Below are 17,938 nucleotides of genomic sequence, written 5' to 3'. Positions count from 1 at the left end.
GCTTTTATGTTGTTGATTGAGATAAATTTTTGTTATTTCAAATTTTCAAAAAGTTCCTTGGAATTTTTAAACATCCATATCTGATTAAGACCACTTCAGTATGTGGCTTACTGTTTTAATTGCAAATCACGTGTTTGAACATTTACCAATCGCAGGAAGCTTCATTGCTGAAGAGGCGCGAAGTTAAACAGATGGCAAATACTTCTGTCATTATTCTTCTTACAAGAAAATAGAACAATATAAAAATACAAAAAATGGGTAACCAACATAAGTTTTCAGAAAAAAAAAACATCCATGCACATCGACATGTTATCATAATTATATGTTTTACGTCTTTGTTGAGCTACAATAACCTATCAGACATTTGGCTTTTTCATCTTACTGTGTGATATTTGTAGACAAATAGTATCAATTGTATAAAGAACGAGGTAATCACAAGTTTAAATAAAATCTATATAGATTTTTTAATTAATTTTTCAATACAAATCGGAACTCTGACACAGGAATGTAAAAGCCATCCTTAACAGTGATTTGATCGTGGAAGCTATTGGTATCCCGTGTGTTGACTCAGGAGAAGAAAGGCGAGAGAACAAGAATATAAAGCCAGGGACCTTTGTAACAGGAAATTACAGTTTTATCTTTTTTCAGAGGAAGAAATGTCCAGAGAAAGAGACCATTTTCTGACTCCTTGTATTAGAGTTGGGAAGTGCTCTTTGGTTGTTTTGTTCTACATGTATAATTATGTGTTTTGTTCTACATGTAGGAAGATGTTTTACTGAAAAGTTGTAACCTTCCATTGTTTCAGATATCTGATCTTTGCGAATAAGAATTTGTTAATAGTGTAGTGTTAGTTTAATAACTTCTTGATATTTATATTTCCTAGTTCTGAGATAACTGAAGAAATGAAAAAAAAAATGCAGAAAGGACTTCTTCACACAGGCAAAGAATAAGATTGATATTTACAGAGAAAAATGCAAATTGGTGGCATCCGCCATTCTTTCAGCTATGAATTATCAAAAGTAATTTTTGCAAATAAGCCCCCTTCTAAAAGATCAGGAAAAAAACATAGACAGAGAAACAAGTGGGCTATGTTTTAAGAAGACAAAGGTTCATATTAAAATAAGAGAAGATGATAAATAAACCTGTCATATTTTTTCACACTTTTTTGTGTTAGTTGATACTTGTGTGAAAAGTTAAATGAGTTTAGAAGCTCAATATATCTTGCTCAACTTTTATTAATATAAATTTATTTTGTGAAATAATAAGAAACCAAGGAACTAAAATTTCTTAATAAACATGAAGTAGATTTATTTCCATTTTATTGATTAGAAGCGAGATAAATTATTTCTGACTAGTATGTCTGGAAAAGATGTGCTTGTATTGAATTAAATAATTAATCAGAAGTATACATGTAGTTGTCAAGAAGAGTTGAAGGCCTTGCGATACTCAAACACTTGTACGTACATTTTAGAGAATGCAGATTTTGAACGTTCAGACTATGATAAAGGTGCTCAATGCAAAGGCTTAAGTTTCTCAAATACAAGGTCAAAAGATACGAAATATTGGTAATTAAAGATGGAACATGTCTCAAAAATACACAAGTTAAATATACAAGACCTAGCATAAACCATTTTAAGTAATGACCAAGGATTAAAGTTTTTCAAAAGTAGGCGAAAGTCATAGGGTTAAAATTGATGGTAACCAAGGAATGGAATTTTAAAAAGAAATACACTAGTTAAATATGAAGACCTTATCACTACTTTTGCGTCAGTTATGACCAAGGTTCAAGTTTATAAAATATAGATCTATTCAAGAAGTCTTAACACAAAAATATACATGAAAAATGATTTTCAATTTAACTTCCTTTGAAAGAGAACAGTGGTGGATCAAAAAAAAATTTGTGTAATTTTTCCGCCGCTGACGCTTTTTTTCTAGGGGAAATCTAAATATCTAAAATAAGTTTGTTCTCCTGCATTAAAAGATGTCCACTTGTTAGGTTCGTTAATCAGTAATTATGTTACGTAAATAATTCAGTAATTAAATGTGTCTCTTAAATCACGGTAAAAAGTGTGTCTGTCGATGCTATTTTTGTCATTTGGTAGATCATAAATAATCATAATATAGATGACATCTTCTAGCCTTTAACATCTTTCTCATGTGAAATAGTACACCACTGTTACTTTTTTATTTCAAAGTTCATTACAAAGAGAGATAAAAGTTTGATATCCATATGAGCTTGAGAAACAAAATAATATTAAATTTGGTTTGATCACTTTGTTTCAATTTTTTGTAAAAGGCTAAACTAAGTGCATTTGGAAGCTCAAAATGTTTTCAAAAGTTCAAACATTTTTTTAAGTCAATTTTTTTGTCTATTTAAAATATAAATTATGTTAATTCCATGAATTTAGGAATATTTTATCTAAAATTATATGCGAGTTGAAGACATTGGGTTGTTCTTCTTTGTCTTCCTGGGGATTTCAAATTCCGGCAAAAGCATGATTGTCTTAGAGTTACAAAGACTGGACACTCTTCAGATAAAATATATCATTACTCAGATAAATAACATGACTAGTATACTTATGTTTTTAGTAATCATAACATACATGGTATGCACATAAAACACCAAAACTTCTTCACGTAGAATTCAATCAATCTTATCAATTGGTCCCTTGTCCGATTTATAGATGCTATAGATTTATAGATGCCTGTAATGGTTAATTCGACACAAGTTCTGCAGACAAGCCCGAAGCTTTGTTGCCCGAGGGAAACGTCAGACAAGACCAATTGTCGTACATAATATCACGCCATTACAACACCTTTCTGCAGTTCGCTGCATATTGATATTTGGTCTATTCCAGGGATTTTTTTACATGCTCAAACTCTATAGTTATGTTGTATTAATTACCAGGTTTTCTCGGTAAATGGAATTGGTTATATGAATCAAAAATGCGATTTACGTTCGGCGAAGCCAGAAGAGTCTTTAATAGTTGAATTGATTAATTAGGATATACGGATAATTAAGAACTGGAGAAGCGGATAAAAATTATGCAAGAATAAGGGTAAGATGTCAAATATCACGATCAAATTGTAAATTTTAATTTACCGCGTGCAGTAAATCTAAAATTTATAATATGACAACACTATCCTTACCAGTGCAACGTTATTATTATATGTGTTCACTTTTGTTGTCCTTTCATTTTGGGGATAAGAAAATGACGTTAGTTATATAATTTCATGTCAACCAATGAAGAACTGTTTTAGTTCCAACTGTTTATATAATTATAACCATTTTTCGACTTTACATTAGGCCATATAAAATTAATCTTTAGATTCTCATCCCCGCCCGCCCCTCTCAAAGTGTCCCGCCCCGATGTTTTTTATTTTGATTTTTGGGTGTTAATAAAGGTATTTTCATGTATTTTTATTCAGCAAGAATTTGGGTCAAAGTTTAAGAGTTATCTCCCGTCTGTATTAAAAGTCGCGTGTCGCTATTTATAGCAAAGGAGCCATGTGAAGAATGGAGAAAATCGGTTTAAATATGTAAGGAAAAGATAATTTGTCAGTATAGAGAAGACAGAGAAGAAAAAATAGCATAAACACATCTAGATACCATCACTGACAGGAGCAAGTATTTAGAGAGATTGTAACTAAGTAAAAATAGACGAGGAAAATGACACCTAGTCAAGTTATATATAACGATCTCCAGCTGTGTGTGATTTTGCTTTGAAAAAAAAAAACAACAATGTTGTCAACAGACTTTAGAGAAGGCCTAGATTTTTCAGTAGATTAATTATTAGAACATTTATATAGATTTTGCAAAATAAGAATTTTAAGTCACGCACACACAGTTTATCGGTATTCCCACCTCATTTTGTTCAGGGTGTGCCGTATAATGTTGTACTTGATAATTTGTTAATTAACAATAAATATTTAATTTTTAAAGCAAGAATTTTCTTTGAATATTTAAAAGAATATGAAAAGAATTAAATCTAATCATATTTGTATTAACATAATGAAAAAGAATGTGTACGAGGCATCCATGTTTTGTTGATCCTTATAATTTAATAATTGTAAAAAATAAAAAATAAAATCCGCCCACCCGCCCCAATTTTTTAGCAAATTAGGATGAGAATCTAAAGATTAATTTTACCTGGCCTTACGTATTACATCTCTTGAATTTAATCAAGTTTATAAATTTATAGTTCTTTTGTAGATAATACTCAAAGTTATGGAATTAAGTATATTTTTTTTCATTCAAATGTATAGACTGAATTGTCAACAACTTTAAAACAAATCTAGGTTACCAGAAAAAGTAACTCTTCCCTAAAGATTTATGTCTTTCCTGATTTAATAATCATCCAAAATAAATACCAGTTACCGAAAATAGCTGATATCATGTCCAACGGTCATCACATGCCAAATATTTGTTTCGCAAAATCAAAATAGTTTAGAAATATATTTCAGTTTTGAAAGCCCACCAACTCGTTTAAGATCAATGATGCGCCTACACAATTCGTGATAAATTAGCTTTGATGCAGAGTATTGAGTCATACTTTCGCGAACTCTAAGGTAATCTATTTTATATTCAGAAACTTTTATTTTATTCTTAATTTTACATACTGACACCGTTTCTTTTTATAAAAATGTGTAGAAAATGAAAAATTATCAAATTTTATTTGTAGATCTAATTTTAGCTTATAAAGTTCATCTTCTTATAGTTATCTTGTATGAAAATATAAACAAAAAATTTATTGCAAAGGAATCTTAGAAATCTTGTTTATATAAATAACGAGTAGAGTAAGAGTTTTCATGTATCAGTCTGTTGCAAAGTACTAGTACATATATATGGAAAATAAATGAAATATTTCGATAGTGATATGTAATAAAGGTTAAGAATTCATTGAAACAGTGCAAATTGGGAGCAAATCAAACACAAGGTCGGGATTCGGTGCCACGGAGACATAAGCATCCGCTGTCAATTATTATTTAACCGATCAATGCTGTGTGCTCCTTGTCATGATTACGGGAAACATAATAATCCGTAGACAATTTTGTGTATAAGCAATGGCTTAACTATAAGTATGAGAAAAAAAAACACTTCAATTTATGCCAGATTGTCTTTGCTGACAAGGTCATTGCATCGACCATTACCTTAATTCGCGAAATGAACATAGTTCATCTTCTTGCATACTGAATCAACACGAATATATACAGCAAAACTCGCTTAGTACGAACACGGATATTGCGAATTTACGGATATAGCGAAGTCATCTTGGATCCCCAACTATATAAATTTAATGAATTTCTTATACGGTTATAACGAATTACGGATATAGCGAAGTAATTTCATAGGTCCCTGTGACTTCGTTATAACCGAGTTTTGCTGTAAACTACATATGCAGGGGATAATGGTATGTTGCATGTGAAATAAGGGAAGTTGATAATTAAAAGTTATCATTACGTTTATTATTCAGCTTTGTTGTTAGGTGTAAGGTATATTTTTCTAGTAATATATCTAACTATGAATCAAATGTGTCAGAGTGCGTATTGTCTTTTATTTCGAGTTCAAAGGGTTACATATGTATATTGAATCAACGTAGAAATAGAAAGTTTAAATACTGTTAGTATTCTACTTATCAGAATGTTGAATAGCGTTCACTGCTTAAAAAAGTGTTATTTTCGTGTTTTTCAAATTAATCTTGCTTTGAATGAATAAATCATAAGTTTGCTAATAAGGGGGCTAAAATTCAATTTAGAAGGATTATCGGAAGACTAGAAGTTTACTTGATCTACAAAAAGAACATAGATATTGTCAATCAGAATCGAAACTCAGGCATCTTTTAAATATAAACTTTGTAGTACTTTCGTGTACAGTAAGAATGTTTTACCAATCAGTGATTCTGCAAACTACCAATAACAAAATGGGCCTATTTTACTTTAAGAGGTCCATTGTTATTGCAAAGAAGCTGTATATGATGTCAAAAGCCTTGACTTTAATTCATTGTGGGGAACGGTGGCTTAAAGTTTTTAAATTTTGTTCGTCTTGATGTACATGTTCTTGTATTTGATTTTTGAGGAATTTGTTAGTTAAAATTTTCTTGATTTCTTGAATCTTTAAGTATCCAAATCTGAATAACACCGCCTCATGCATACATTGTTGTACTCTGCTCTGGAGTTTCTCTTTCTCTACAGAAAGAGGCTTGGTGGACTAAACATTTACTGAAACCCACTGTATATCATTGTAAAGGCTAATTTTATGAAATTGATTAATCAATAACAAGATTAAGTAACAAGTTTCATGTAGAATTTTCCCTTACCAATCTACTTTATCTAGGCATCTTACTATCAATATATGCATTGATTTAGAAGGTAATAATAAGAAATCAGAATACAATACATGTATGTCCTAATGATGTGTATTAGCATATGCAATTTTTTTTATCACGTGCTACTTTTAAGGCCAGCATGACCATTGGCACTGTAAATTATAGAGCATTACTTCAACCGAATGTATATATATACACCTTAAGACAAAGAATGATTACGAAATGTATTTCCCAATAAGCAAGATCAACGTTCTTGGAATATTAAAGTACATTGGATGCGACAAAGTGATTTGTCACCTGAACTGTACTATACATTTTATCTCTTGAAAATTTTTCCGATAAAACTTTATATTCAATTAAATACTTGTTACCATTATCAATCTTTAATGTAGCTGTTATTTGTAAATATCAGAATGCATTTTTTCGATAGTTAAAGGTAAAGAAATATGTCTTCAAAATGCAGAGCACAGACAGAGAAAAAAAGTTCCAAATAAATCAATGCGTTTATGTTGTGAGTTTGGCTTTTGATATTGAATCTGGACAAGGACTCTTACTAGTCTTAGTTCACCATCGCAACATGTTGAAAACTTAAAGATCGATGGTATGATAATGCAATGGCGCGTTGACGATAAAACAATGGCGATATGACGATGACGCGATGGTGCACGTGGGTCAATGTGATGACGATGGTCTTATTAAACGATGGATCCATCGTCCTGGCTCCATAGTGCAATAACACCATCGCGTCTGCGCTCCATCACTTCCATATTAAGCATCGATCACTGGCACCATCGCTTCTGCGTCATCGCACCATATGTCGTCAACACTTTATCGCATTATCCAAACTACGATGGTGTGAAAGCGCGATTTTTTCAGTGAACCATACGACCTTATCCGGATTCGTTAATTTTTGGTTCTCAGTTGCAAAGTGTTTTTTATCATGTAAGATAGAGGAAAAAATAAAACATTATCCTGTGGCATGATTGTAAAATCAGAATAGAAAGTACATTTTTTTTTGTGAAAGTGCTGACCCCATTAAAATACTTTTTTGATTGATCGCTATTAATGAGCTGCACAGATAACTTGCAGTCATCAGTCAAAATGCAACAGAAGTGTTGTTATTATAATTGATGGTTTAAATGATGCCTTCTCGTATTATGTGCAAATCTTGAATGTAATATTACGTGAATTCATTGTATAAATGCTTGGTAAAATAGGTACATTTTGTAGTTCATGTGTTAACTCTGTGATTTGTTTAAAAAAAAAAAAAAAAAAACAACACATGAATCTGAATGGTGAATTATCTTCAAAATACACAACAATATAAACTGCGCCACAGTTTTCCAAGAGATATTTTTTTGGCTCTCGTAGTTTTATGAAAGGTGCAAAACGTTTAAGTATTCGGTGAAGCCAAAGGGGGCGTCTTTCTACAAGATACATGTAACAAGCAAATGTGAAGTGGATGTCCGTGTCTCAATACATTGAATTAGTTGTAATAAACAAAAGGTGCAAGACTTTTCCTGCTACAAAAACAACATGAACACAGATTGACAATCTCCAGAACCTTTTGTTGTTAGATGTTTATTTCGTAAAACAACAAGATCATGAATTCAGGTCCATGTACAGATTTGCGCTAGAATTTCTTTTTATTATTACATTTAACAAAACTATAGTTTGATAAACAGATGAATGATATTAATGTTCGATGTATTTTTTAATCACTTTCATTTTATATTTTTAAAAAAAACGCCTGAACATATCATAGAATTGGATGAATAAAATTATAAATACAAAATTGAAATTATTCATTGTCATTCGAACGATATAAAACAAACGTTATCATTTAGATTTTATGGATCATATGGGTAATTTAGGTGTCCTTTTCTTACCTGTCTCCTTAACGGCATCAATAGTACGTTGTCTGTAAAGTAATAAACATTGTTAACCTCTTGGAACCTACTGATTCAGAATTTACCTCGATCGGTTTAAAAAACTTAAACTGAGGCAAATTAATTTCAAAGGTCCTAACCACCTTGGTTTATCAAAATCACTCGAAATTAATCTTATCTTCAGAAACATTCTTCTTCACTCGTTAGCCTAGAGCAGTCAAGTCTTTATCTCCTGTTGAAGAGCGAGAAAATTTCTGAAAAGTATGGACTATTTTCTTGGTAAAGGGCCTAGGTTTCAATGTTTGGGTTAGTTCATCACAAAGTATTTATTTATTGAAAGAATATATGTCTTGAAATTTGTTTTCTTTACATTTATAAGCAATGATCCTTTAGCTAATATATGAAACTCCCCTCTCATAAAAATCAGCTTACCATTAAGTTTGGTGTGCCACTGATAATATATCAATGTAAGTATCGAATAAACATTCAGTACATGACTGTATTTTCATTCCGCACCTCATATTTGATATATTTATTTGTTATGAAGGTTCTAATCTTTTGTTGGACAAATGAGTTTGTTTACGAATAAAACAATGGGCGCCAAAGAAGAGTTGGGTCATATGAGTGATAATATTGAGATGAGGTACTCTCTCGGTACTTATACCATTGATGTCATCACATGTCATCAAGGCATTGTCTGTTTTAACCAAAAATGGGAAATTGAGTATTGATCGGCAATCACGCCATAAATAATCGATTTGTTCTTCCTAACCTATTGTCAGTATTGACATTCATTATATACCATGCCGAAATTCTACGCCATGCACCTTTATCTACAGGAGTTCACTTTTTATCAAGAGAACATCTATTATTTAGTTGTCAAAATTTTATTTTTCTCAAAACCACAAAATAGGATATACCTATGAACCTTTCTTGTCAGTTTGATAAATAGAGCGTTTTTCGGCGAAGAACAAGCGAGTTGTAACAACAGGATTTGCCCAATACTGTAAAATCATCCGAGTTTCCTGGAAACCCCATTTTTGAACTATTGACCCTTTTTGGACCGCAGCTAAATTTCCTTTTCTACAAAAAACCCTCTCAAAGGTACACGTATGTTTCATATAGATAAACTGATAAACAAAAGATTATATTTTCACCTGTAGGTGGGTTCTGTGCATTGGATGCATACCGTTCATTTCCGGATGAAATGAATCGAGGAGGGCATTGGACCAGTAATAATTGATGTCTTTAGGATGTCTTAAACTTGTCTCATTAACCAAGGATCCTGCCCTAACCTTGACGCCCATTGTGGCCACTCTAACCAAACACTATTCCGAACTTTTGACATGTGGATGCAGATTTCGATTAATCTAACGTATTGAATGGTGTAAAACAATATTGTAGTTTCGGATGATGTTTTACATAATTCAAGTTTATACAGCTCCTATTTTTTGACTTGGAATTATTTCAATACGGGAGTTTCGAGATTGTAACTCTCCTACGATAGAGGCGTGAAAAGTATCCATTTCAGCATCGAGGTGGGACAGGTTGTTTCTGTATTATGTATACAAACATGCATAAATAAATGAACGATATTTATGGTTTTTAAAATTTATTAAATGCTATAGAAAGATAATAATGTTAAGCAGTGATGCATTTGATGATTTTATCAAGCTCAACTATGCATATTTACAAATTAACTTCAAATATAGGGTACTAAAACGAAAGAAACACCGTAGTCCTTATTAAAAGTAACTGATTTTAAACAGTTTCTCTTAAAAAGTTAGTGGGTTTTTTGAAGTTATAATAAGGAAAAAATCAGTGTGTCATTTAGATTGCCGACGTGTGATGATCAGATGCATTTGTACCGTATTATTAAATATATGTTTATTGAAAAGTTATTCCACTGATATTTTCTTTTTTATTACGATTTCTTTGCTTTAAAAATTTACGCCTTTACATTAATTTGGTTATTCTCGAGTTGTAAATTACATCCTACAAGCATGTAGTTATGATAAACCAGTATATCGATGATGCAATGTATTCAATATATAAATAACTGTCCCAAAAAAAAATTCAAAACTTGCGTATTGTGTTCTGCTGGAGGTCTATAATATTTGGAACTTTTTATGCAGTGAGTTACAAGTATGTCTCAGCTGATATTTGATTTCAGTCAAATTGATTGTGAATTTGTTTTGGCAAAAGATTTTTGTAGACTTCACAAATAAAGTTTGTTATTATTACGGTTCATTAGTAGGTTGTTTTAAATTACTTTATTGATTATTACTTATTGTAAGCCAATATAAGCCATTAATTGTTTTCGAGATTCAATGAATGGTGAAACATATGATTTCATATACTAGTAAATATAAAAAAAAACTTCAAAACAGGATGACTTAAACTCTGACTATCAAGCAACTCTGTAGGATATTTAAAAATAGTTCATTTTCAAAAACATAAAAAAGGTATTGAATAATACAAATATAGAGAAAATGGAGTAATTAACTAATTCAAAATCGTATAGTATCATTAAAATCTATTTTTGTATTATTGGTAGTAGCGTTGTAACTTAAGTTCTTGATGACGTTCTGTTCATTATTCTCTAATTTATTTCTCATGTAAGTATTTTTGTCATATATTGACATACTATTAAGACTTTATCTTTATATGTAAGTGTATGTTTCTTTCTATCAGTTGTAGTTTAATATCAAAAAAGACACATAATGATTGTGAAATTTACATAATATATGACTTTATATGATAGAATATTAATTTTACAAAAACCGCAATTAATGACTCTTATTAATGCTAGATAATTAAGAAAACCTTCTTTTCCTACGTAAAGCATTAATAAAAACACATAAACGGATGTGGGTCTTTATAATGTATTTTTATTGTTTTCTTTGAGTTTTTAAACAACATAGTACACAGTACCTTATAAATAATAATATTTAGAAAATGGTTAAATTCTGATTTGTGCTTTCATTTTTTTACGTTCTGACAGCGTTTTGTTATATCTCCGTTGTAAAGGTAATTTCCGTCAATTTTTCTCCATGCTTGATTTCGTTCTTGACGACATACTTTGGATTTTAAATTACAGTGATGGTAACATTTGTTTGTTGAAACGACAGATTGTAATTTCCTGCTGTGCTTTCTATTTGCAGGGTTTACCTTTAAGACGATAGGTGCTAAGTTGTGTTCACTCCTTAATTAAGAGACAATGCATCTATTACCCTTGTGTCTGATTCTTTTAGAGGGTCTCCTTTATACGAATGGTAAGTGATTGTTTAAGTCTACTATATTGGTTGTTGTTTTCATTATGTTTATTTCAACTAAAAAAAATTATTGGATTGAGATAAGTTGCAAAACAAAGTAAAGCTAACAGAATGAGAAGGCATTTTAAAAAAAAAGTATTTATTTACCTTAATTACAAAAAAATTGAAATAGATAGATTGAGATGAAGAAAATTAAAGTGACCTTTCCGCTTGATCCAAAAAAATGGAAACACGAATTCCCATTAAAAGTATTCTATATTTGAAAAAAAAAGATGCATAAATGACTAAGAGGATGGTAAATGGTAACATGGTTTCAAAAGATCTGTAAGCAATTAATCATTTAATGAAACTAAATTGTTTATTGCAACCAAGATAACATTTAGCATTATTTAGCAAACGTAAGATTTATGATGTAATGTTTTGTAATAAGAAAGGTTAAAGGTTTTGCTCTTAAAAAATGAAGAAAATGGTAAACCATAGACTGTTTGATAATTGGTTAAAAATTTTGGTAATTAATAAAGATTTCTTTCTTTTTTCTCTCAAAATTCTTAAATATGAATTCGCTGACTTATTCAATTCTTAATGTGTTTCACCCAATGTTAAGCACCAATAAAACTGTCAAACAGAAATCAGAACATTGATTGTAACTCAGTGAATCATTGAATAATGTCCTAGACGAGGAAGTGCTATTTCAACATAATAGAGAACATTTGATCTTCTGCACATGAATTTTCCTATCGTTTTTGAATAAAAAAAATTGTCATAAATTTCCACGTCATTAAATCAAGAAAACAATGATTTTATAGACATAAGGGATAAAATATTATTTTCTTTGTTCTTTAGCGCAGTTCTTCCCTCAAAGAGATAGAAGATTTATGTTCAGAAACGATCCCTTCAGGAGGTTTGGTCCACCTCCGCCAGGGGCATTTCAAAGGTTTCCCCCTTTTCCTATGAGATCTGGTACACTGCGAAATGCAATCAACCAGCCTCGGCAGTTTTGGAATAATAATAGAAACGACAGGGCGATTCCTGGAAGACAGACGTCGGACAGAATCAATAATAATAATAATAACAGAAATACAGGTCCTTCCAACAATAGACAACCTAACGATTTAGTTAGACCTCCATTTGGTGCGGTGCAGCGAACCCCAAATTCAAATCCCCCAGACAACCGTTTACCAAATAATTTTGCACAGCAAAATCAAAATAGGTTTCTAAGACCAGTGAATAGAAACAGTCTGGATACATTGCAAAACGATTTTTCAAATTTTCAACAAATGAGAAACATTCCCCAGTTTCCAGTGGATTTATTTGCCCGAAGAAATCCACAGTCCCGTGTGTCAGGTATTTCCCCATTCAGTCAAACTCCGCCTTCATTTGGACAAAACAGGCCGGGTTCAACTCTTCCTGGTTCAACCGATAACTCGGCGGCATTATCTCGACAACAGCAGCAGCAGCAACAACAACAACAACAGCAGCAGCAACAACAACAACAACAACAACAACAAATGTTAGATTTACAACGTCAAAGATTACAGTTACAACAGTCTCTAATAAGGAGACAACAGGCATTAGAAGCGGCGCTTCAGCAACAGCAACAACAAGGACAAGCAGTTCAAAACACCCAAATAAATCAACAATCTGCATCACAGCCTGTTGTACCACCGGTGAATCTAACTCCGGTGCCCCCAGTCGTTAACCCGTGGCAAATTCCTCCTAACTCCTTACCGGTGTCATCTACAAACATCATTCGTTCACTTCCAGCTGCCCCAGGATCACCAAACACGAATGCAAATCCTGTATCACCTGGACTAGAAACAATCCAACCAGGAAGTGTTAATCTTGGTCCATCAACATCAGAGCATACTATTGATGGACATCTCACAAATCAGCAAGCTTTGGAGAGGTTTGGATCTCCACTTGCAACAGGAGGAGAAACTGGCACCTTAGCTAATGGTGAAACAATGCAACGAAACCCTGAAATTAGCCACACCCTTATCACTATTAAAGATGAAAATGGCAACGTTATTGCTGAAAGGTTATTCGAAGAAGGCACACAGGATGCAATAATTGAAGAATATATCACTCAAGTGTCTTCTAATTTTACAAACAAAGTGAATCAAGAGGCCAATGCTGGAGGACCATTTGCATCCACCGGAACCGGAAGTTCAGGAAACAATGCAGTCCCTTCAGAGCCCGTGGTTCCTGCAATTCCTCCAGTAGATCCTTTCAGTTCTACAGGAACCGGACAGGAACAGCCAAGTAGTGCAGCGGGAACGTCATCTGGGACTTCCCCAACAACCGGTAAGTAACATATACGTAAACTCGTGAAAGAATCAGTAAACGGTGATGTTCATTCTCTACATTACATTCTTGGCCTAATTATAACCTTCAAATAGATAGCTTAAGAAGGGCTATTCGTTATCTTGTTTTGTCTTTTTTTAAAGATATTTTTATTTTCGAGCTGTTCTTTGAATGATCTTTTGAATCGTTAAAGAATTGTTGTAAAAAAAAAGGCCTTACTGCTAAAATTTGGAAGCAAAAGACATAGTTGAGAATGAATCTAGATTAAGTCGATGTGGAAAAAAAATTCTAAAGATTACAAACCTATAAATGATTGAAATACCAGAAAAATATTCTTACCCGTTCACAACCAGTCGATATCATTAAATTGTTTAATTAATTGCAGGAATGACCCTCCATGAATCCTTTATATTAGGTATTTTAAGTTTACGGCGTACTATGATTCGTAAGAGAAAAAAAAATCTAAATTGAAACTTAAACATTGTGTTAAACTAAATAATAATAATAATAATAATAATAATAATAATAAAGTCATTATTGTCTAGAATTCGTTCTAAATTTATAATAATATACATATCACAAGAAAAAGAAAAGTAATCAATAAAAATGATTTACATGTATAATAAAATTGTTAATGAGCTCGTGATTTCTTTATTGTTTGCAATGCTACGCTGTAGGCAATTCAATCGAACTCGTGCCTTGATTGCAAATTAACAAATTTGTCTAAATAATAAAACGAATAACTTCATTGTTATCAATTCATGCATTTCTTTATCGAGCATATCACTGATCACTAATGGAATTGGAATGTTAATGATATAAGGTACATAATGAATCAAATCATCTAAAACGTGTATAAATGCAAAACGAATAGATGCATGTTTCTAGAATGTATTTCCTGATGCGTTGAGGGCATTTTGATGTCTTTGGAATAATTATCTGTATACTTTCTGATCTTTGTGCCATTTTATTTTTGTCGCAATGATTTACAACTATCTTCAGATCTTCCGATATTCTTGATTGATGTCCAGTGCACTGAAATTAAAATACACTTAGCTTTATATAATCAACCATAGTGAAAATCATGTGATAGGTAACATAGATGTAATCATTGTGTTCTAGAAAAAAACCTATTATTTCATTATTTTGAAATCAGGATTTTTTGGGAATGCATTTCAACAACAATGGAATCAGCGTAAGTCTGCATGAGCATGTTCATTAGTAGTTATTACAAATCCAGGTTACATAAACGTTTTACTTCAAGAAACGTTTAACCGGAAATACAAAGCAGTAGTAATCAAAGCTTGTCTTTTATGAAGAGCCTCAAAAGTCTGAAATTGACATTTTATTTTGAAATGAATTAGTTTTCCTTGAATTATTATGAATTTTTATACATGTCACATGAAATTTTAACATTTTTTTTATTCAGACTGTGTTTGTACATAAAAAATAACTGAAAAATATGTGAAACCCTTTCTGTTAGATTTTGAAACAATTTTAATTCCAGAGCGAGAATAACTTTTCTATAAAAAATCCAAATGTGTCAATGTGGTGAAATTCATCTGTATAACATAGCTCTAATTTTTTTGAGATATATGTACTGAGGAAACACGTACTTCCTTGTCAATTTTCACATATCAAGTTTAATTTAAATTCATTCGTATGATTTTTTGTTAAGAATCAATCAGTATATACAAGACTGGATATTTATTGTTGTCCTTAGTTGTTTTTGCAGTTTTCCCAGAACCTACCATGTTATCGATTCCCCAATTTCATGTTTGGGAAACAAAAGGATTGTAGCATTGTTTAATTAGTTTGGTTATAGTGTGGTTTTTCAAAGCAACTTTTTGCTACACCCTTTGTTATAGTAACTATTCGAAACGAAATACCCTCATATGAGAAAACTTACAAACGTATTTGTTTATATTCTATATACGAGGGTTGTCCCGTAAAATCGTGGACAAGTTGTCTAGTTTGAAAAATAATCATCACTGCGTTCTGAAATTTTCACCACTTTTTAGTTGATAAATTATAAATATACATAGCAAATTTCAAATAGATATATGCATAGTGTGATATTTTATATTATGTTTTCGCCCTACAATGATAACGTCAAAGTGTCTTTTTCATCTTTGCTAAACTTAAAGTAGGATAAGCCCCACTTAAATTTAGAAATTTTATTGATTTACATATGTGAGTATCTATAACCAGTAAAGAAACCAATGTGGCACACTCATGCGATCTTCTGAATATTTATTAGCAAGTTACAGACAGTATTCTTACCATCATTCAACTAAAAGAGAATCTCACATCGACGAAAACAGCGTCCTTTGCTATTACAAATGGCAGTACATCACGAAGACTTCACTAAGAAAACTTTCATTTCATTTATATACTAAAGATCTGTTTTTCATATTTTCTTTCTTCTGTATATCTCTTAAGGCGTCATAACAACATCCTAATCTATCTGAACTGCTCTCCGGTGCGCCGTAACGTCATAAAAAGTCGCCATATTACTTTCCCATTTCAAATGCTCGGGAAACTAAAAATTAACCTTTGAATTTTTTAAAAAGACGACAGAATTGATTAAAATGTGAATGGATAATTTTCATCCTAATCTTATGTATTGAAAACTTTTATTACGAATTAATTTTTATGTCTTCTCTAATTAACCTTATTTTTAAGTGCGCCGTAGGACTTTTGTGCACATTCAAGCAGAATAAAATCTTTATTTTTGAATATATATTATCAAAAACATTATGATTCACTTAAATATGATGAATAAACATTTACTGAAAATTTCAGCTTAGTGCGCCCATTACTTTTCGAGAAAAACGCTTTGTCCACGATTTTATGGGACAACCCTCGTAGTACGTTTACTTTGTAAAAAATGTGTGGCATTTCCAATCGGATATTTTTTAAAATAAGGATGAACTTTTTGAAAATTAATACCCCTCTTTAAAATGGTTTGATGTGATTATTATTGTGGGTTCAAAAGACCAGCTATGTTCTATAGTTTGATTTTAAGGGTATTTGACTTAGAATCGAAAAAAGAAACTAAAGGAGTTATGAATACATATGAAATTATAAGAATTGACAAAGAAAAATTTAGTGATTGAGTGTTGACTGTTTTTATATTATCAGGAACAGAGCTTCAGAACCTATTTGAGTCCTTCCTACAGAATCCTTCAGGATTTAGAGGTATTTTTCAGCAGTATTCATCACTTTCTGTGCTTGTTGTTTAATATTTACCTTACAATAAAGCTCACGACTTCTATTTATTCATTTTATTTACTTTCACATTTCTTTCTTTGAGATTTTTAGGCAGAGTTAAATTAATTCAAATGATTGTTTTAAGGACTTATTGAAATTTATAAAAAATTAAATATTTAGATAAAAAAGTCTGTTTGATTATCTATGTTTTATCTACCTTTTCCAGGTGTATAAGAAAGGCCTGGGGCGCAGAATTTAAATGGTAAGTTGTCATGATGAGGAAAACATCAAACTACAAAATAGTTTGAACATCAATCATCTGAATGTGTTGCTTGTCAACCAATACCTGCTTTGTTGGAACTTATTTCTATCTTTTCTCCCATGTTTTTCTTATCAGGTGGTGACAGGTTTCTTTGATTTTTCCTCCAAGAAGATGAAGTCTTAACAAAATAACGGAGTTTCGAATGCAGATGTATATAGTTTATTCTAATCTATGTCCATTCTGAATGGATAGCATATTAAGCAATATTAGTGAAAAAAATACACTCAAAGTGAAATAAAATTTAAATTTGATATTCATGTCTGCCCTTTTTAGCTGAAAAATCTGGCGACACAAACAGTTTTAGTGGTAATGTAAATGCATTTTCTCTTAAGATACTTCTGACTTATGTTTTAACACTAATACATTTATGTAGAAGGTCTTATTAAATAATTACATGAACGGGTTAAATTTTATGATACGACTCGAGACAGTGTTTTCAATGTCTTAAATCATACTCTTAATATCTATTTCCGATAAATTTCTCTATCAAGTCAAGTTAACATTTAGTCCTGACAAGAAGAATTTTTCTTCTTTTTTTATCTATTTATTATTGTTGTTTTCTGATATGTACATATGATTTGTGAATTAAATTGTTTTTAACGAACCCTT

General features: G+C 31.4%; 1 protein-coding gene across 4 annotated transcripts; it reads left to right on the top strand.

Moving 5' to 3' along the window:
• Positions 1-2,889: 2,889 nt before the first annotated feature.
• Positions 2,890-17,938, top strand: LOC134283522 (probable serine/threonine-protein kinase tsuA). Of its 4 annotated transcripts, none has more exons than XM_062766033.1 (6): positions 2,890-3,059; positions 11,380-11,490; positions 12,334-13,794; positions 16,939-16,995; positions 17,234-17,269; positions 17,405-17,938. In XM_062766033.1, the coding sequence occupies exons 2-5, from the start codon at positions 11,436-11,438 to the stop codon at positions 17,239-17,241; spliced, it is 1,581 nt and encodes a 526-aa protein (XP_062622017.1). In that variant the 5' UTR covers positions 2,890-3,059; positions 11,380-11,435; the 3' UTR covers positions 17,242-17,269; positions 17,405-17,938. The 4 variants fall into 4 exon arrangements, with proteins under 4 accessions (XP_062622017.1, XP_062622018.1, XP_062622020.1 ...); XM_062766034.1 differs by lacking the exon at positions 2,890-3,059 and adding an exon at positions 9,223-9,319; XM_062766036.1 differs by lacking the exon at positions 2,890-3,059 and adding an exon at positions 10,341-10,360.

The sequence above is a fragment of the Saccostrea cucullata genome, unplaced genomic scaffold (genome assembly GCF_032062105.1).
Source record: "Saccostrea cucullata isolate Sc308-1 unplaced genomic scaffold, CSIRO_AGI_Scuc_v1 ctg162, whole genome shotgun sequence".
NCBI classification, from domain to species: Eukaryota; Metazoa; Mollusca; class Bivalvia; order Ostreida; family Ostreidae; genus Saccostrea; species Saccostrea cuccullata.
Note: the sequence above shows the minus strand (reverse complement) of the source record. Positions and strands in the feature narration are given on the sequence as shown.